Consider the following 22,663-nt stretch of genomic DNA (forward strand, 5'->3'; position numbering starts at 1 on the left):
TGCACCCCAGCATACCTAATGAGGGCTCGTCCCGGCCGCCTGCCGGTGGACCTGGAAATAGGGTTGGAATCCCCGGAAGCACTCCCTTCGACAGCTGAATGGGAAACTCGGCAGAGAACACAATACCGGCAGATTCAGGAGTATGTGGAGAAGAACCTAAGTCGAAGCCGAGAACAACAAGAGCAGCGATTCAACCAGAAAGCGTCTGAGGGCCCTTTCCAGCCAGGAGATGTGGTGTTAAAACGGAAGAGGAAGACCCACAAGCTGGATGATCAATGGGAACCAACCCCATACGTCATACAACCCACAGGGTGGGAAGATGGGAAGGCCTACCGGATCAGTCGTGACCAAGGGGGCACTTTGGCCACGGTTTCCCGGGACCATCTGAAAAGGTGTCCACCAGCATTGAGGGCGACGGCTGACATACCAATTCCTCCACCAGCGGAGAAGGCAAAAGAGGTGATCCACACTGTGATGGGTGACTTCCCAGCAGACTGGCCTACACAGAACGGCGCGGTGATTCTTCCAGTGATACTGTTCCCACAACCTGTGGATGAAGAAGTGGTGGAAGCGGTCGACCGTGAGCCAGAACCGGTGCCAGTGCCCAGGGATGAACCTGTACCCAGCTCCCCTATGCCTCCGCCTGCCCCACACAATAGAAGGGAGGAGGAACCGGTTGTTCCCTCTGCCCCACTCCATAGCCCCATTGACACCGGACTCCGAAGGTCCACCCGTCCCAACCTAGGTAGACCCCCACTTAGGTACAGGGAGACTGTCCTTTAAAGAGGGGGGGTCAGGAAGTCTGTGTGCGTTCATGTTGAAAAAGTTTGAAAGTTTGTTGAAAAGTTTACAGAGAATGATAAGAAAAATGATGATTACCGTGTACTTCACCAGATTGACAGTGATTGAACCGGCCGGAGCCGGCACCGTTGTCCCCGTGGGGACCGTTTAAAAAGTTAGCATGGGAACTATCCATGGACAAGCCCGTGAACTTGCAGGGCAACCACAAACGTTAAGTGGCTTGTAAATATGTTGTTTTACCGTACCGTTTTCCACAGTTGCTGCCTCTGGAGAGGCAGGTTGGAGGGAGGGACCTCAGCAGAGCAGGCTGGGGCCCAGCCACCACAGGAACCGGTGGCTACCCTCTGGAGGGAAAGGACAGATCCCGCTAGGGTAACTTGTGCTGGACTTGGGTCAAGGGGTGCTGCCTGGGCTTTAGGGGCAGCATCAGGGCCAGGTTGCTTGGGTGGGAGAGAGCGGAAACCATACCCGTAAAACCGTTTAGTAACATTTAAGAAATGTGCCTCCCGTTTTGGGATGATGTTAGGCTTTATATGTTTACTTTTTATACTTTTACAGAAAATAAAAACCGGTGTTGGACGGGCAGCCCGCGGACGGTCTGCATTTTGCTAAGGGGGAATGTGACGCCCTGGGCAAGCCAGGGGTCACAGGTCATCACACCACCACACCCTACATCCCAGTTAGGAACACCAAAGCTACTCAAATCCTTGTTGCCTTCCTCCAGGGGCTGATGTTCACACCAGGGGATGGGCCAGGCGAGGAGTACACAGCCCTGGAGGCGGGAAGAACCAGTCAGTTAAGCTAGGAAGTGAAAGTAGAAGGAAGTGGTAGAGGAGCTAAGTGAAAGTGAAGTGGTAGTGGAGCAAAGAAGAAAGAAGTAAAAGTGAGCGTAGAAAGACCTGAAGTTAATCCAGCTAAGTGCAGGACAGAGTCAGCAAGGTCAGCAACAGCGGTGATCGTCTGGAGGGGGACTGCTCGGAGGTTTCTGGAAGGACCGCGGACGGGTAGTGGCCCGGCGGTCTGGAGCAGTATACGAAGGACAGTCAGCACCAGGGCAGGGGTCTCTCGGACCCCGGCAAGGCTAGGAGTCGCCATAATTTGCCGAATCCGTCAGTGAAGGGGACGTCGATCCCCCAACAACCAAGTCCCGACTGAAGGCAAAAGTCCAACCATTAAGGAGGAACACCGCCACCGCCAGGGCACCAGTTCCTCAGGGCCAGCGTCTGCGGGCAAAGTAGGGCTCCTCTGGCCCATATCCAAGCCGGGGAGCGGGTTACCGGTGGGAACCCATCGCTACCAACATAGAAACACTAGGTGCAGGTCAAAGGGACATCACCGTTACCTACTGGGAGAGCAAGTGCAGCCGTCCGTGGGAACCGTCTTTCCAGCCGTGTGGTTTACCGTAAAACTGTGTCAACGTCTCAGGCTGAGTGAGCACCACAGTGCCGCAAGGCACAGCGCTGCCCCCGCGTCCCTGCGCCCACCAGGCCCTGCACCTTCCACCCCATCACTGGGCCCCGGGATCACCAACCCCTACCCACGGAGGGGCAACACAACACCTGGCTGCTCCGCATCACCACTCCCGGGATCCCCATATTGAGCAGCGGTGGTGCTACAAATCACCACAACCGTGAGTGGCGTCACGGACAATAAACCATCCCCACACCCAACAACCCCCTTTCACTCACGGGCGAGGAGCGCCGCTAGAGTCCCCGGGATCCGGCCCACCGCTCGAGCCACCGAGCAGCAGCAGGCCGCAGCAGCCGCGGCAGCCGGACCCGAGCAGCAGTGGGAGAGCGCGGCTTCCCCTCCTCCGCCCGCGACATATGCGTGCCCTCCGTTCTGCTAATGACCTAAGACTGACATCATCAATAATTCGAACCTCCCACTCCCATCTCCAAGATTTCTCACGAGCTGCTCCAATTCTCTGGAACGTAATACCAGGAACAATTTGATTTAATTCCCAACATCCATACTTTTAAGCGAGACCTAAAAACACATTTCTTTAAACTAGCCTATCACCTCACTCATATAACGATTCCCATTCTGCCCTTTACAAAATTTTCATCCAATTTTGGTCCCCTGTATCTTCTGGTTGCATACCCTCCATGTTTTTTTTTACACTTCGTACTTGTATAAATTCTGGCTGGAGACCGGTTCATGTAGTTTTATTTGAATCCCCTATTTACTATATTGAGGCTTGACCAAATATGACAAGCATTTATTTTCCCCATTTACCTTTTGTGCCTCCCCTATTTCCCCATAGACTGTAAGCTTGCATGCGGGGCCCTCACACCTCTTGGTTTCTGTTGAATTTTGTTATTCTGTAATGTCTCATATTATCTGTACAGTTCCCCTCTGAATTTAAAAGTGGTGCAGAATATTTTTGTCACTATATAAAAAAAAATTGTATTATTGTTATAGTAAAATAAAATAAAAATGTGGCTAATCTTGACCTTGTGTCAGGTCCTCTTTAAAAAATGACAAGGTAGAAGTAAAAATGGGACATGTTTCAAAGACGTAAAACTGTAATGGACCCTTATTCTCATTATTATATTGGTTTAATTTTTTTCTTTACAGAGAACCAAGGGTAGAGGGAACACTGGCTTTTAAAATCTATCTAGTTATATACATTGGTACCTTTTTTGCTGATTTATTACAATGTAGCCATTCAGATTTACCATTCACACCAGTGGCATAGCCAATGGAATAGCTGGCAGGGCTTGTGTCCAGGGGACTTTTCCTACATCAGGGTATTAAGATGCAAGCCAAAGGATAGAGAACTGAATTTTTGCCCCAGGATGAAGAAAGAATAGTTTTGACATCTTATTGTCACGAGGATACCACGATGGAGAGTGGTCCCTCCGATTTCTGGTGTTAGGAGATCACAGCGCAGGGCTTCATACACACTTGCTCAGTTTACTACTACTGGCTGTGCAGATTCTCCTTTATACAACATTGCCAGGGTTAAGCAGATCCTCTGGTTCCTGAATGAAAGGTTTGGGCAGCTGTTCTCTATTGCTAATTAGCTCTGCTATAAAGTCTTCACTCCTAGTCCAGGTAATTGCTGGTGATAGTTTCTGCTTAGCTTGCCTCTAGAGGGAACCTGTGAGCAGTAGACCAGGAAGCCATTCAGAGAACATTTGCTTTGTGTTTTGTGTTGAATTTTTCTCTTCTTTAGTCCTTTTGGGTTTTCCCCTCTAGTCCGTTCCTCATTTTAACCTCTTGTTGCTTGGAGTGCTTTGTATGATTGCTGTATATTTTACCCTTGACTGTCCAATCCTCTTTGTATCTTTAGTCTAGAGCTGGACTAGCGATCCCACTGCCCTGCGCACTATACAGGGCTGAGTCCAGGGAAAGACAGATAGGCATCTGATCAGCAACAGGGTGAAAGAATCTATATAGGGATGTTAGGGAGTGATGGGACCAGCCTCAGGTCAATTTAGGAGCTGACCCTACTCCCCTTTCCGGAGTGCCAGAGCCCACCATTATAACGTGTACCCTGTGTGTTGTCGCGCTTGTTGGGGATTCCCGTGTACCTGGCAGAACCCCGGTAGTCACAATGTGGCACATATAAAATAGGATAACAAACTAAGAAATACCATAATTGATAGCACAAGGATCAATTTATTTTAGGGAATAAAAACTCTTCAAAAACCCGAGTAGCAATACAGTTACCAAGACTCACATCTATTTCTATAACTCACCTTTTTTATTATGCTTTTGATAATTACTATACATGTTTGTTTATAAACATCAATCACTATATTTTATCACTAGACATAATTTAATATGACACTATATAATCATGATGATATCACAAAATCTGATATCTCATAAAATTGGAGGTAACGCAGGTTTAAACACGACGATTGAAGCCTTTTCGAACATTTTTCTAATATTTTTGACTTCCAGCTTAGAGACATTCTTAGCGAAACCACGGACTTGCCCCCAAGACACGAGAACTGAAGCTCTAGCTCTAGGGCTGATATATGAAGATTAATCGGGGAATACATTTCTTTTTATCACATGCTGGATTTTAAAATATGTGTGTCGCTGCATTACTAATCAGCTATGTGGCAGATTCCAGAGACAAGCATGGTCTGATATCTAGAGGCATTCCTATATGGAAGTCCAGAATACCTGTAATGGCTTTATGGTTTAATAAACAAGTAATTTGTTTTCATGTTGCCAAAACGATGGGCAAAATAAATGAGATACTGGCTCCATCATTTCACACAAGTATGTGTTATTGTGGAATGCTGTGGGGTTTCAAAGGAATGATGCAATTAAATCCGTCTGGGAGGTCAATCTGTGGAGGCTTCTCGCCACCCTACTCCCTTTGAGTGACAAGTCTCTCCCAATGTGTATTTATAGGTAATCAAAAAGGTCCATGGAGCCTCTGTTAGGAGTCTCGACACAGAAGATATCCAGATATCTCTCCAGGAAGGACCTAGCCAAGGAGTGGCTCTTTTTAGGAGACCACCATAACCACCATATTAAGTGGCCCTTTTAGTCAATATCCAACTCTTGGACAAGTTTAAAGATATGACAAGGGAAATACCAAGGCCAGGTATCCATCCACAGACAACTGTTTCGGGGTATTGCCCCTCATCAGTGTGGAGTAGGATTCTGGCTAGGTGGGTAGACCAACAAGACAAAACAATCACTGCTCTCAGGGAGACCAGCCAGAGAAAACACTGCCGGCAGCCATTGAAGGCGCTCAACACAGTGATTTCTCTGGCTGGTCTCCCTGAAAGCAGTGATTGTTTTGTCTTGCTGTATATAGGTAATGTCACTGTGTAATGTATATCTGTCTAAAATGATGGAGCCAGTGGCTGGCACATGCCACTCATGGTTTGGTCAGCATGGATCAGCTGTCAAGTTCTGTTTAAAGGGAACCTGTCACCTGAAATGAAGGAATGTGCAGACGCCGGGCCTTTCCTTCGCCAGAGACGGCCAGTGCTTGAAGACCACTTTGGGCAGGGTGTGTGACACTTACTATACTCTTCAGGGCACCATCCATCACCCTGCAGCCGATCACCATCTTCAATGTATTAGACACAGGACACTGGAGAACTCTTGGCAAAATAAATGTAAACAGTTTATTAATTCTTCCACGTTCACGACAGACATGGCCACACTGCAGAACTGTTGCTTTAGAGGCCTGTCTGTACAACCAACCCTTTGGCCATCGGTTACTCCTCCTACCTTTGCTCTCAGCTCCCTATGTAACCAGGAGGTATCTAATACTGCTATATCTATTACCAACAAAGTCTATCTATATAACATTCCTATACTTTACACTACATCCTACTTAACATTCTCCATGCTGCTACTTCTATTACAACCTATGTTCTACCCTAAAGTTTATCTGGCTAATACACTTTACCACGTATTGCTAACAAATTTATGACACATAACAGATTACACTTTACAGTACCACATTCATAGTTATTACATATTACAGCACAATACACTTACAAGTGACTTTACCAGGCCTCTGTGACTCGCCCACCCCAAGGGCTATGGGACACCCGGTGCCGGGCCGGACTAGTCCGGGGGTAGTCAGTGGTGGCGGGGCCCGACATGGCTTCAGTGGGGGTGGTGATTATTAAAGTTAGTATTCGTGACGCCACCTGTGGTTTGCGGCTATTAAGCCGCTGCTGCTGTATGGGGCCTCTGGGGCTGGTGGAATGGCAGCTTGGATGGTCCTGCTCCCCACAGGTGGAGCGGTACCCCGGGCAACGGTTAGTGCTTGTAAGAGTCTATGAGGGTGTTGTAGGTGGTGCAGTGCAGGCGAAATAACAGAGACAACACCAGGGGGGTGCAGTTTCAAGATGTTTACTCACTGTTCCTGGGTTGTAGCACACTGGTGCCTTTGGACTGCTGGGACCCACTGTCAGGGACCTCCGCCGATCCCGGGTAGATCTGGGAATAAAAGCCGGTGCACCCTTCTATTGTGTCCCTCTCTTCAGCTGTCTTCAAAGCCTTGCCTTTGCTGGATAAACCTGTCTTGGCCTCCACTATAGGTTCTGGACAAGAGGGCTTTCCTAGCTGGTACTGTGCCCTCTTCCCAGGGGTTCTACAGTGGGATGTGGCCCTGGGCGCTTGCAACCACCCTGGGCCTCGGTGTTCACCTTTGGAAATGACTTCTCTTCCTCCAGTTTTTAGGGAACGTTCCCCGCATGCAGCTTGATCCCTCCACCCGATGACTTGGTGGAACAGGCCACAAGCTTGAAAGCTTTGCAGTGGCCCTGGAATCCTTTCTGTGGTTTTCTGCTGTGGTGTCACCTGGGCCTAGCCGGGCCCCAGGGTCTCTACCAGGAAGCGTCACTTTCTCTTGCTGTTTCACTCCTCTCCTCTTTCAGACTATCTGCCTCCTCTGCCTCCCGCAGACCTCTCACTCTCTTCAACTCCAAACTCTCACTGACTAAACTTGACCTTCCTGTCTCTACTCTACTCTCTTCTGGCTCCTCCCACCTACCCAGTTGCTAAGCCCTACCCTATGGGAGCAGGGATGGGTCTTACGGCCCCACCAGCATGCAGCCTGGCGGGGTTGCTGCCACTGTCCCTGGTCCCTGTGTGTGCCTAACAATGGGTGTAGTGTAAATTTGCCTGTGGACCGGCGTTTACCCCCTTCCTTACCCAGGATGGGACATCACACCTCTGGCTGAGGTGCAATGTCTCTGTGGCGACGGAAGCCTCAGGGGCGCAACATCTGCGCTAGGTGGTGCTGGCCGCTACACAGTCTCGGTTCTGCTACATTGGGGAACCGCATCCTCCCACAGCAGCACAGTCCATATAAAACACACTTGACATAATACACATAAAATAATATAAAGCTCAGTAGGAGTGGGGGCAACCCAATTATCTCCTACAGATACATGTTGCCCAAGCTGTGGACAGAAAGTATGAGCACTGGGTGTAAGATCACAGCCATGTATTTTTTACTTTGAACCACTGTAAAATTTCAGAGGAAAAACACACTATTAATAGCAGGACTGAGTTGCACTGCACACTACTCATATAGGTGGGACCCCAGCGGCTTCTTCCTGCCCCCTGACAATGACTGACAGGTCTGAACTGATCTGAAAGATGCCTGCTACTTCTGCGAGGGTCCACAAACTATCTGGATCCAGTCACAGTCGCACCCTGCCACTAGTTGAGCCTCTGCATAGGGGGTATTTTTTGTACTTGATATAGGAGGTGGGGGTAGTTCTGGCCACTTATTGTGAGCAGCTATAATTGTTTTGTACAGTACATTGGTGTTTTATTTTAAGAGTTTTTACTTTTTATCCCTTTGGTTAGTTTTTGTATTTAATACTACTAATATTTATTGTTTATATAGCGCCATCATATTCCATAGCGCATTACAGACATTCTCATCACTGTCACCATTGGGGCCCACAATCTAAGTTGCCTATCAGTATGGTCTTTAGTGTGTGGGAGGAAACCGGAGAACCCGGGGGAAACCCAAGCAAACACAAGGAGAACATACAAACTCCTTGCATATGTTGTTCTTGGAGGGATGTGGACCTAGGACCCCAGCACTGCAAAGCAACAATGCAAACCACATAAAATTGTATTTGGCATGATACGCTTATAGCTCTTGATCTTATTATTTATTACTTCTAGCCTAAAGATAAATGGATAAATATATAAGTTGTTGGAAAAAAAATCCTTTAAAAACTGCAAATATATAATGAGGATGAGGAAAAAGGAAAAGATGTATGATCCATAGAAATAAAAATCCTATGGAATAATAGGCTGGAGGGAACAATTAATTTACATTATACAGCCAATATCTAGCATGCTAAGTTTTTTGATCATACCTGGTGGTGTGGTCAGGTACCTTGCAGGTAACCTAGCAGGCAGTCCACGCTGCTGTAAATGGTTTTGAATGGTTTGAGGGGGCACTTGAGTGCCTCTCACCTTAGTTAAATGTGCCTAGAGTTGTGTGGCATTGATCATCCAGTTCCAAAGGTTCATTGTACACAATTAAGTGGTTATTAGCGTGAGATGTGGCTGAAGGATGTCCACATCTCTGCCTTTCTGTGACTCTCCCAGTCTCTCTGTATCTCTGTTGCAACCTCCTGATGATACTCTGTGACACTCTAAGCTCAGTGGTCACTGCCATCTGAGAACATCCTGTTTGAAGCCTCACAATGGCGCTGTACTGCTGATCAATTGTTAGGTGTCAAATTGGTCTCATGATGTCAAAATATGAACAGCATGATGAGGAGGACTGTTTAGTATCAATTCTAATTGAACCCCAAAATTTGTTTGGAAATGGATCCATTAAACTTTTTGTTACAGAACAAATTGTATATATATATATAATTTTTTTTTTCCTATCATATTCTCTACATAAAGTCTTGGGAAAGGCCGTATTGGTTGGGATGTTGAATGCATAGTATCTGTTGAATCACTTCTCAGATTTATTAAAATACACTTGAATCAACCATAAAGCGGGCTTTACATGCTGCGATATCAGTATCAATATCGCTAGCGTGCGACCCGCCCCCATCGTTTGTGCGAAATGGGCATATCGCTGCCCATCGCGCACAAAATCGCGCACCCCCGTCACACATACTTACCTGCATAGCGACGTCGCTGTGACCGGCTAACCGCCTCCTTTCTAAGGGGGAGGTCCTTTAGCGTCACAGCAACATCACTAAGCGGCCGCCCAATCAAAGTGGAGGGGCGGAGATGAGCGGGACGAACATCCCGCCCACCTCCTTCCTTCCTCATTGCGGGCGGGACGCAGGTAAGGAGAGGTTCCTCGTTCCTGCGGGGTCACACGTAGTGATGTGTGCTGCCGCAGGAACGACGAACTACATCGCCCAAACATCAGCAACGATAATTAGGAGGATAGGGGCACGTCACCGATGAGCGATTTTGCACGTTTTTGCGGCGATTCAAAATCGCTCATAGGTGTCACACACAACGAGATCGCTAAAGCGGCCGGATGTGCGTCACAAATTCCGTGACCCCAACGAGATCGCTGTAGCGAAATCGTAGCGTGTAAAGCCAGCTTAAGTCTTGCTTGTGCAGTACTCTGCAAACACTTTAGACAGGTGTGGAGAAAAATGTAAGAAGCCTTTAAAAATAAAAGTGCTAATAGTTTATTTTTATTAATTAACAAACAGCAAACTGAATGAACAAAAGAGAAGTTTAAATCAAATCAATATCTGCTGTGACCGCCCTTAACCTTCATCAATTGCTCTAGGTCACTTGCGTACAAATTTTGAAGGAACTCAGCAGGGAGGTTGTTCCAAACATCTTTGAGAACTAACTACACATCTTCTGTGGATGTCATGTAGGAAAATCCTTCTATCTCTTCGTGTGATCCCCGACAGACTTGATGTTGAGATCAGGGTTCTGTGGGGGCCAGATCATCACTTCCAAGACTTCTTGTTCTTCTTCTTGTTGGCTATTTATTTTATTCGCTTATATAACTCTATTAATTCAACAGGACTTTACAGACATTATCATCATTATCTCTATTAGGGATCACAATACTAATTTCCCTATCAGTATATCTTTGAGCTGTTGTAAGAAACCGGAAAATCCAGAGGAAACCCACACGTACACAGGTAGAATATACAAACTCCTTGCAGATGTTATTCTTGATGGGGTTTGAACCCAGAACCCCAGTGCTGCAAAGAAACACTGATAACAACTGAGCCACCATCTTGTCATTCTGTAACACATTATAGACAGTCAAGACGGCCTCGGATGATATTGCATGATGGATAAGCATCTACCTGTATTTCTCAAGAATGAGGACACCAAGAAATGGGCAATATTTAGGACCACAAATTCAGTGGTTGGTCAAGGAAACTCAGAACTGGCAGCAAACAGTTATATCCATGTACACACATCTACTATGAGATGTCTGGCTAGAAGTGGTCTTCATGGGAGCATTGTATTCAGAAGGATTAAATGTTTTTTACAGGCCGAAAACACACATCCGTTAAAACCACGTCCGTGTAAAACGGGCTGTTTTTCGGGTCCGTTTTCCGTTTTTTAGGTCCGTTTTTATGGTATGTATGGCCTGCGTATGTATCCCGTATGCTAGCCGTATGTGCGTGTGAAATGTCCGTGTGTGCGTGTGAAACTTAACTGACATGTGTTTGTGTTGTCCGTGTGGAATGTCCGTGTGTGATGCAAAATGTCGTTTACTACATGTCGGCAGACAGCAGACAGAGTAGCGCGATGAGAATGAACTCGGGTGAACTTCACCCGACTTCATTGTCATGCCGCGGCTCTGTCTGTGTGCCGTGTGCTGATAAGCGGTCACCTGTGAAGGATTCACCGGTGACCGCTAATCCCCCGAGTGACTGAGGTGTCCCCCCCTCTCTCATACTCACCGATCCCTGATCACCGGCGCTGCACGGCGTTCACACTGCTCCGGCGGCTTTTTCTAATTTGAAAAAGCCGGCCGCTCATTAAACAATCTCCTATTCCCTGCTTTCCCCGCCCACTGGCGCTACTCACCGCCGCTCCGGTCAGCTCCACGCAGCAACAGAGGTTAGTATCGCGATCAGCTGAGCTGTCACTGAGGTTACCCGCGGCCACCGCTGCATCCACCGCTGGATCCAGGTAACCTCAGTGACAGCACAGCTGATCACCCGGCTCTCTTTATTTGCTGCGAGGAGGTGACAGGAGCAGCGGTTTCTTCTGCTGCTCCGGTCACCTTCATGCAGCAGAGCTGGAAGCGACGCTGGACCATCCTGGATTACGCCGGACATGGAGGGCTTTTTGGGGCTGATTAAATTGTTGAACAAGGAAATGTGTTTGTGTTTATTATTTCTAATAAAGGATTTTTCAGTTGTGTGTGTTTATTTACTGTAATTTATAGATCAATCATGGAAGGTGTCTCGGGGAGACGCCTGACATGATTAATCTAGGATTTAGTGGCAGCTATGGGCTGCCATTAACTCCTTATTACCCTGATTTGCCAACGCACCAGGGCAAATCGGGAAGAGCCGGGTACAGTCCCAGAACTGTCGCATATAATGTATGCGGCCATTCTGGGCGGCTGCTGACTGATATTGTTAGGCTGGGGGGCTCCCCATAACGTGGAGCTCCCCATCCTGAGAATACCAGCCTTCAGCCGTATGGCTTTATCTGGCTGGTATTAAATTTGAGGTGAACCGCACGCTGTTTTTTTTAATTATTTATTTATTTATTTCTATACTCCATAGTGACACGCCCACCGGCTGCTGTGATTGGGTGCAGTGAGACACCTGTCACTCAGCGTGTGGGCATGTCTGACTGCAACCAATCATAGGCGCCAGTGGGCGGGGAAAGCAGGGAATACGAGATTGATTAATGAGTGGCCGGCTTTTTCAAAAGCGGAAAAGCCGCCGGAGTTTAGAGAACAGCCGTGCAGCGCCGCGCCGGAGATCGGGGAACGGTAAGTATGAGAGAGGGGGGGAACTGACCGATAGACAGCGAGAGGGACAGATAAGACAGAGAGACCGACCGACAGACATAGAGAGAGACCGACCGACCGACGGACTGAGGGAGAGAACGAAACAGAAAAAGAAAAAAGACCGACATCACATGAAAAAAGCACAAAACGTACAGGGAGCAAACAGAGATGCGTCCGTGTCACTCGGACATGTGCACAGACCCATTGACTTTCATTGGGTCCATGCTGCGTGTTGCGTGCTAAAAACGGACATGCTTCCGTGCAAAATGGAGACACAAACGTAGCACGCACACGGACCCACGGACCTTAATGAAAAACGCACGTGTGTCCTCAAACATTAAATAACATTGGTGCACGTTTGGCCATGTCTCCGGTATATACGGAAACGGACCAAACACGCACGTGTTTCACGGATGTGTGTTTCAGGCCACAGGTATATGGAAAAACTTTTTTAGTGACAGATTATACCTATTTCTAAAATCACACTTTATTAGAATAACTTCTTTAAAATCACAAACTCAACAAAAACTACATATAAATACCTAAACACCATGTAGTGGCTGTCAAGTGTCAATATTCCCAGAAGATATTGTCAAAAAAATCAAAAAAATCAGAAAAATTATTGACACTTGACAGCCAGTACATGGTGTTTAGGTATTTATATGTAGTTTTTGTTGAGTTTGTGATTTTAAAGAAGTTATTCTAATAAAGTGTGATTTTAGAAATAGGTATAATCTGTCACTAAAAACCTTCATGGGAGCATTGTAGCCAAAAACCCATACCTATGACATGGAAATAAAGCCAAGTGACTCAACTATGTGCAAAAACATAAGAACTGGGGTACAGAAAAATGGCAGTAGGTGCTCTGGAGTGATGAGTAAAAATGTCAAATATTTGGCTGTAACAGAAGACAGTTTGTGGTGTCGAGTGGTACAATAAGTGTCTGCGGGCAACAGAGAAGTACAGTAGAAGTTCATTGCAAGTTTATCTTCAGAATAAAGAAGAACAAGGAGTCTTGGAAGTGATGACCCGGCCCCCACAGAGCCCTGATCTCAACATCATTGAGTCTGTACGATATTACATGACGATAAGGTAGGATTTGTACAAGCCTCATATACAGTAGATCTGGGGTTAGTTCTCCAAGATATTTGGAACAATCTCCCTGCCGAGTTACTTCAAAAACTATGTGTAAGTACTGTATATCTAGAAGAACTGATGAAGTCGAAGAGCGGTCTCATCAATATTGATGTGATTTAGATTTTTTTTTTTTAATCCCTTTGCATTGTTAATTGATAAAAAATAAAGTATTAACATTTCTATATTTTAAAGCATTCTTATTTTTTAGCATTTTTTTTCCACCCCTGCCTAAAACTTTTGCACAGTACTTTATGTCAGTCCCTGAGTTATACATATCATTGACGAGGGGATGTACCGTAATTCCTTCTTCCAGGCATAGACGACTTTTTGCGGAGGATGTTCATGATCCCAGTGTGGATGCACTAACATCAAGACTTCAGGATTCCACAGTTTCTTACAAAGCTTGTATTATGCTACTTTTACGCTTACATTGTTTGGCATCAGTCACAATGCGTTGTGTGACGCATGTGACTGATGCGTTGTAAATAGTGTGATAAGAAAGGCAACGGATTCCTGTGAAATAACATTTTTCATTTGTGATTTTTTTTTTTTTGCTTTCTATAGCCGGAAAAGACACCAGGAGTGCTTTTACATGATTTAGAACGTTATGCTGGGCATGCTCAGTAGATCGTTACGGAATCCTGCACTGGAATCCGTCGCTAGACGCATGACGACGGAATCCAGCACCATAGATATTCATTATGCCTCTTAACGGATCCCGATGGAATCCTGTGGTGTGCGTTTTTTCACAGCAACAAAAAACGCTACATTGCGCGTTCCTCCTGCCCGACGGTCAGTCACTAAACGACTAATGCGCCGCAAGACCATCAGTTGCAATCCGCCCTTAATAGAAGTCTATGAGGAATAAATAGATTGCTGCAATGGTTACTGTAATTACTCAAGGTGGCGGATTGCAACGAATGCAAAACAACGCAAGTGTGAAAGCAGCCTTAATAACCAGATATTCTTTATTGTTGCTCCACAACTGTCACTCCCACCTGTATGTACCGTGTTTCCCCAAACTAAGACAGGGACTTATATTAATTTTTGCTCCAAAAGGTGCGTTGGGGCTTATTTTCACAGGATGTCTTATTTTTTTCCATGAACAGCAATCTACATATATTCTTGAACAAAAAAAAAATCAACAATTATTCAAATATAGTAATGTCCAAAGCCACAAAGCTTTTGCGCTCCTGCCTGAAACCCATTCACAGATCAAGTCTTCCAGCTCAGGAAATAAGTGTTGCTGACGTGATCCACACTTGGCCTTCTTAGCATTTCCCTTGTAAGCTGTTGACTGAAGGTACCATTTTTGGACCATTCGAATATCCAACATCGCTTTGCAGAAATCCTCCACAACTCCTTTATTGTACTTGAAGGAATAGTTCTTCCTTTTTGGACTCATCTTTTCTGGGGGTCAAAATACTAATAGGGTATATTTCTTGTTCATCTGTTTACATACGGTACTTTACAGTAGTAAATAGTGAATAGAGCTTTCACCAAGAAAAGAAGACACCCCCAAAAGAATCCCACTCAAAAGATCACACAACACCCAAAACAATAAGGGTTGTAACGTGCTGGTCTTTGACACACACATCGGATAGTCCTTCTGGCATCACTCGTGTCCTAGGTGCATTATGTGCTGTCAGGTCTCTTGGCGTTCCAGCTGTGCTCTTCCGCGTTCCACTGCAGCCAAGAATAGCAGTTGGCTCCCCCCTGATGAACAGAAGCAACCACAACGCTCTAATATGATGGGGTCATGAGTGTAATGACTGTAGCAGGACTACCCAATCTGTGTGTGATAGCCTGGCATTTGCCAACCCTTATCGTTTTGGGTCTTGAGGAGTCATTTTTCAGGTGTCTGCTTTCCTTGGTGAAGGGTCTATCTGTCTTAGTGCATTCTATTGCCAATTGATTTTACTTTTTTTACATGTATAGCTGCCTGGACACTATTTCTATTGACTTTTTTTTATGAACTGTAACTAGGGCTTATTTTCGGGGTAGGTCTTATGTTCAGGGAAATGTATTTCACCTACAAGGTCATATTTGTTTAAATGGGACCTCACTTGTGATTAAGGCTACATTCACACTTCAGTTGTTTTGCCTCAGTAACAATCCGTCGCCTTGAGGAAATATGGTATACTGCAAAATATTTTGTAGGATTCCGTTTTTTCCCCATAGACTTGTATTAATGAGGGATTGCGACTGATGGCCCTGCGTTGCATCCCCTATGTGACTGATCAGTCATGGAATGAGTGACCGCCAGGTGGAAGCAACGCAGAATGTAACGCTTTTTGTAGCGGCGAAAAAACGCAATGCGCAGGTTTCCGTCGGCATCCGTCGTTGGTTATAATGGAAACCTATGGGCGCCTGAATCCGTCCAATCCATCAAATGACGGAGTCCGGCGACGGTTCCGTCTTTTGGCAACAGAGCATGCTCAGATGTTTCCTTTCTGTTTAGAAAATATCTCTCTCTCTGTCGGTCTGTCTCTCTCTCTCTGTCGATGTCGGTCTCTCTCTTAGTCTCTATCTCTCTCTTTCTGTCAGTCTCTCCCTCTCACCCCATCTCTCATACTCACTGATCATCGGCTTGGCGCTGCACGGCTGTCACACTGCTCTGGCAGCTTCTCCTGCTTTTGAAAATGCTGGCCGCTTATTAATCCATCTCGTATTCACTGCTTCCCCCGCCCACCGGCTCCTTTAATTGGCTGCAGTCAGATGCGCCCCTACGCTGAGTGACAGTTGTCTCACTGCAACCAATCACAGCCGCCGGTGGGCGGGTCTATATCGTGCAGTACAATATATAAATAAATAATTAAAAAAAAACAGTGTGCAGTCCCCCCAATTTTGATACCAGCCAAAGAAAAGCCACTCGGCTGAAGACTGGTATTCTCAGGATCAGGAGCCCCATGTTATGGGGAGCCCCTCAGCTTAAAAATATCAACCAGCAGCTGCCCGGAATTGCCGTATCCATTAGTTGCAACAGTCCCAGGACTCTACCTGGCTCATCCCGAATTGCCATGGTGCGGTGGCAATCGGGGTAATAAGGAGTTAATGGCAGCCCATAGCTGCCACTAAGTCCTAGGTTAATCATGGCAGGCGTCTATGAGACACACCCCATGATTAATCTGTAGTGAAAGTAAATAAACACAATCCACGCAGCAACTGAAGTGAGTCGCGCTGTCAGTGGTGACGTCACTCAGGTTACCCGCGACCACAGCTGGATTCTGGTACAAACTGCTACAACGGATCAATTTTTTTAACAGATCCATCCCATCAGTTGTACCACAATCTCCAACGCATCCGTCACATCAGTCACAAAACAGATTGTGACTGATGCAAAATAACACAAGTGTGAATGTAGCCTTAGAGGGCTGTTTCTCAACATATGAAAATCTAAGAATACATTTCATACATATAGTATATACATACATTCATATCACCTTCAGCATATGATATCCCTGAGATCTGAATTCCGAAATAAAAAGCTACAACATATACTGTACAAAATGTATTATTGATCTTGATCCAGGGTGCAATAGTATTAACTGAGATAAGTTACAATATGTGTACCATGCTGCAAAATATGCTGACGAATAACATGTATAAAACCAAATGACATGAACTTTGTAATGGTGTGGGCATTGTACACTAAAAAAGTGTCAGAACATTCTCAATGCATCAGCGCCACCTAATGGCTGAAATGCACAGAAGTGCGTATCTAGTCAATACATTTTTTTTTTGCTTTTGGCAATGTAATGTCATTACAGCAAATCATGCATATAGATGTTACATCATTAATTATTTCTAAAATAAGCTAATTTTAAAAAAAAAAATGGAATAGTGAGATACTAAAACTTCACAAAAAAGGAAATGATAAATGTTTCATTTCCCTGTGTAATTAATAGTATTTCAGAAATTATTTTTTACAGGTTATTAAATTCTTTATGTATTGTTTGTGAATTAATTAATCAATCCTTTTTCTTCTCAGAACAGTCATGTTTCCTCAACTGTGGTGGTTCTTGTTCCTATTACATGCCCAGACGTTTGTGGCCCAAAATTATTTTGAAGAGAGGAGAATTGGAAGATTTAAGCCTAAAGCACTAGTATCAGGCCCAGTGGATAAGGTGCCCAACCTCAGTGAACAAGGTAAAAATCAAAGGATAAAAAGTTAGATACAGATAGATGGATGGATTGATGGATGGATAGAAAAACTGTGCTGTGTATGTGGCAATTTCTGAAAGTCCAATAAAGATTGAAAGGCGTAGTGGTTATCTATGGGAATAACTAATAATTGTTACTTTTGGGACTTTAATGGAATATCCACAGGATTTATCATAGTTATGGGCTCACTTGGTAAGTGTTATTTTTTAAGCCCGTGTTCCCCAACTCCAGTCCTCAAAAAGATACCTGATTTCTGTGTGCAACCGCATTTCTGCAAGCAAGTTATCATATTGCCTATACATGTATTACTACTGTGTGTAACCACATCTCAGCAAGAAAGTTATCAGATTGCCTATATAAGTTATGTTGCTATGTATAGACTCACATCTGTCTCTCCTACATTTGGTGCTTCCTGCTCTCCTTGTCTGCCTGCCATCCTACATGCCCCACTGGCCTGGTTCTCACTGATCCATTTGATTTCCAGCAAGATCGCTCTGGGGCACCAGTACCTCTGACCGTGCTGCTCCCCATGACTTAGGACAATATTTCCCAACTCCAGTCCTCAAGGGCCACCAACAGTGAATGTTTTCAAGATTGCCTTATGTGTTATGATCCGGAACCATGGAAGACTACCATATATCATTGGTAAAAGGTGACAAGAGCATTGGCAACTAATCTGGCCGCCATCCCCTTACTAACCATCAACACTAGAAGTAGCCGAGGGGTGAACTAACATCCTGTGCACCGCAAACCCAGCCGGAGAACTAGCTATCCTAAAGGAAGGAAAGATGAATAACTCTCTGCCTCAGAAAATAGATAAAGAATAGCAAGCCCCCCACATTCAAAAACTGCGGTGATATAGGAAAACACAATACACAGATAGATGATAGGATTAGCAAAAGGTGAGGCCCCCACTGACTAAAATAGGAAAGGACAGGAAAGGGGCTGATGGTGGCCAGAGAAAAACCCTGCAAAATTCCAAATTCCTGATAGTACAAAAAGGCCCTCAGATCACACGATCTGCACTCCGTCCTATACCAGGCGCTCTTGTCATACCAATGAAAAGAAAACAAGAATCATTACAAATTCAAAAAGCCACAAACACATGGACTTATAGGAGCTATACTCCAAACATAACTGCAGGGAGTTTCCCAGCTGAGCAACTCAGAGGGAAGATCCCTGCAAGCAAATAAACTGAAAACAACCACAGCAAATGACAAACTCAGATAAGAGTAAAAGAACCAAACAACAAATAAAGAGCAAAGCACTTATCTGGGGTAGATGTGGAGTGGAGCAGAATGAAGCAGGCTGGTGAACAAAGAACAACTGACATCCGGCATAGCCTGCTATCAAACCAGGATTTAAATAAGCAGAGAGTTAGCAATGGAAACGCCCATTGCTCAACACACCTGGTCTATGTCCAAACCATTCCTGGCCACAAGAGGGAGCCTCCCAGCAGCCAAAGCATAACTGACATTCCCAACACTTATGATTGCACAGGTGATAATTTAATCACTTGCGCAGTAGATGCTTCCAACACCTGTGCAATGTTAAGGAAATCCTGAAAACATGCACTTTTCGTGGCTGTTGAAGACTGGAGTTGGGAAATATTGTTCTAAGTTGTAAGTCAGGGTGAGCAGTACAGTCAGAGGCACGGGTGTCTCACTGAAAAACAAATGTATCAGCAAGAACCAGGACAGTGGGTCGTGCAGGATGGCTGGCAGACAAGGAGAGCAGGAAGCACCAAATGAAGGAGTGATAAATGTGAGGATATACATAGCAACAGAACATGTATAAGCAATCTGATAACTTGCTTGACAACATGTGGTTACACGCAGAAGTATTACATGTATAGGCAATCTGATAACTTGCTTGCAGAGATGCAGTTACACACAGGAATCAGGTACCTTATTTGCAGAGACCAAGATATGAAAGCCACTAGTATTAGTAGAGATGATTTCATTATCTTAAAGCTTTTAACACCAGGTCAGAGTGCAATAGCAGCAGGATTCACAAAGCTGAGATGGAAAGTAGTTACAGATTGCAGGAGTTTGCTGGAGAAATGGTTAGACACCATGCTGGAGCTAAGAGAAGTGGATGATGAGGCAGACTCTTGTAATAATTATGGAAAACAAGGAGAACCGGAGTATTTGACATGCAAAAACAATCACAAATTTTATTGACAAATTACAATATTAGTGGATCAAAAGGATAGCCTAAAAAAGGACATAAAAATAGCATGGAGAGGACAAAGCTGAGAGCGGATCACAAAAATGTAAAAAGCACAACAGTAATCACCAGTTACAATGTGGTCACACAATGAAAGGCTGAATGAGGTTCTTAAATATATCAGAGAGAATGCACAATCAATTCATTATATACATATGTTATTGCCCAAAAGTGGGACACAATTAATAACAACCCAAGAGAGGTGGCCGCCACTCCTCCCTAAAGAAGCCCTCGGACTAAACAGCTTTTTACAACGGCGAAACGCACGTTGGTAGGCTCAGGGGCTGTTTCCCATGGGGATATTCTGATTGGGGATCATTTTTGAAGCATTATTTATCTTGCACACAAGCACTTTATCTTGACTTCATCCTTTTACCACACTGTTGGATAACATCAAGGAGGTTCATACATTACATCTTTATAAGCTGGATCACCATCATGCCAGATTTCTTGTTGTTAACATGTGAGCATTTGCACAACTTATAACTCTTTCTTTCCCATTTGGGTTGTTATTAATCGTGTCCCATTTTTGGGCAATAACATATGTACATTATGAACTGATTGTGCATTCTCTCTGATATTTAAGAACCTCATTCAGCCTCTCATTGTGTGACCACATTGTAATTGGTGATTACTGTTGTGCTTTTTAAATTTATGTGATCCGCTCTCAGCTTTGTCCTCTCCGTGCTGTTTTTATGTCCTTTTTTAGGCTATCCTTTTGATCCACTAATATTGTAATTTAGCAATAAAATTTGTAATTGTTTTTGTACTTCAAATACTCTGGTTTTTCATGTTTATTGGAGTAGGTGCTGGTCATGGATAGACCCATGATTTGGCCATCCATAACCTAACATGAATTTTATGGTTATCAGGAAGTTTGTTCGTATTGTAATAAATGTGGTAGCTAGAAGCAATGCTTCCTGAATACTATACACAGGCAGACATGGGTGTCTAAGTTGGCCTTAAAAAAAAACTTGCGTGATGGCCTTAAGGGTGCTTTACACGCTGCGACATCGCTAGCGATAGCTAGAGATGTCGTGCGCGATAGCACCGGCCCACGTCGCTGTTTCATCATGGGGGTGATCGCTGCCGTAGCGAACAATATCGCTATGGTAGCGTCACACGCACATACTTGCTTAGCTACGTCGCTGTAGACACCGAACAATCTCTCCTTTAAGGGGGCGGTTCGTTCGGTTCGTTCGGCGTCACAGCGGCGTCACTAAACGGCTGCCCAATAGCAGAGGAGGGGCGGAGATGAGCGGCCGGAACATGCTGCCCACCTCCTTCCTTCCTCATTGCCAGTGGACGCAGGTAAGGAGATTTTCGTCGTTCCTGCGGTGTCACACACAGCGATGTGTGATGCCGCAGGAACGACGAACAACCAGCGGCATACACCACCATCAATATTATGATAAGGAGCGACGTGTCAACGATCAACGATTTTTGACATTTTTGCGATCGTTGATCGTCGCTCCTTTTACTCACACACAACGATATCGCTAACGGCGCCGGATGTGCGTCACAAACACAGTGACCCCGACGATATATCGTTAGCAATATTGTTGTGTGTAAAGTACCCTTTAGAGATGCTTGAAGAGTTGCCCAAAAAAAACCTGGACTAGCACAGAAGGAGCCGACCATAGCAGAAGAGAGTAAGGCCCAGTAGTAGAGTCGGGACCGGTAAGTAACAGTCATAAATCTTTGATAGATGCAAATCTAACTCTCTGAACATCAAATTATCTTGAGAATAGAACTATATATCACATGGCAAGGAATGGAGAGGTATCTCTACATGCATGTGTCTCTCCGTTCACTTTCCTTGAAAATTGTGGAGAAAGTATTTCTGTGTTCTACCCTATTAGTACTCAAGTACATGCCTTGTAATCTTGTTTCAGATGAAGACTGCCTTTTGGAAATGGCTTTCCTTTTGGACAGTTCAGAAAGCGCTAAGGAATATAATCACAACCAGGAGAAAAGATTTGTTTTACAAATGGTGGACAAGCTAAGGGGCATTCAGCTGGATTCCAAGAAGCCGTTCAGCTGGAGGATGGCATTATTACAGTACAGCAGCACGGTACTCATAGAGCAAACATTCAGAGACTGGAAAGGACCGGACAATTTTAAAGCTCGCATTGCACCCATTGCATATATCGGCCAAGGCACATTCACCTCCTATGCCATCACAAACTTAACCCAGCTGTATATGAATGAAGGCACACACAAAAGTATGAAGGTGGCCATACTTCTAACCGATGGGGTAGACCATCCTAGAAATCCTGATATATTTGCTGCTACTGCTAATGCCAAAAACCATGATATTAAACTTTTCACTGTTGGAATGACATCTGTAGCCAAAGAGGCCACTAATGCTGCAAAACTACGACTCCTGGCTAGTGTGCCCGCCACCAGATTTGTCTTTCATTTACAAGAAACTGAAATGGTGGATAAAATCCTCAAGGAAGTGGTAAGTAACGACCTCATTATCATGTTTTAATGTAAAGCAAAAATGCAATTCATACCTGTATACATTGAAAGTGACGACCACACGCAGTGGATAAATATATATATATATATAATATATAGCATATAGAGGACGGGCCTATCTAGTGGGCTAATCACAGACCAACAAGTGCAACTCAAAGAAAAAGGAAACAATCATATGTCCAAATAATGCAAACTATAAATTTTAATTAAAAAAATATGATATATGATGGACAAGGACTGGGTGAATGTGCATACATATAGCAGTTAATTAAAAGAAAGGACCAGGACCCATTTACCAAAATTAGTATTGATATATAACTAGAAAAATTCTAGATGTATTATTCAAAACCCCCATTGGGGTCACTAGTGTTCCATTGAAATAACCATAATGCTGCAAGAGTCAGG

The 22,663-nt window shown here is 44.8% G+C and overlaps 1 protein-coding gene across 1 annotated transcript in view; it reads left to right on the forward strand.

Annotated features, from left to right (window-relative positions):
- Positions 1-17,379: 17,379 nt before the first annotated feature.
- Positions 17,380-22,663, forward strand: part of COL28A1 (collagen type XXVIII alpha 1 chain) — a 73,404-nt gene continuing 68,120 nt past the window's right edge. The window contains exons 1-2 of the mRNA XM_075319685.1: positions 17,380-17,530; positions 21,670-22,238. Coding sequence (XP_075175800.1) covers positions 17,380-17,530; positions 21,670-22,238 — 720 coding nt within the window. The remainder of the gene's footprint in view (positions 17,531-21,669; positions 22,239-22,663) is intronic.

This window comes from Anomaloglossus baeobatrachus, chromosome 7 (genome assembly GCF_048569485.1).
Source record: "Anomaloglossus baeobatrachus isolate aAnoBae1 chromosome 7, aAnoBae1.hap1, whole genome shotgun sequence".
NCBI lineage: Eukaryota > Metazoa > Chordata > Amphibia > Anura > Aromobatidae > Anomaloglossus > Anomaloglossus baeobatrachus.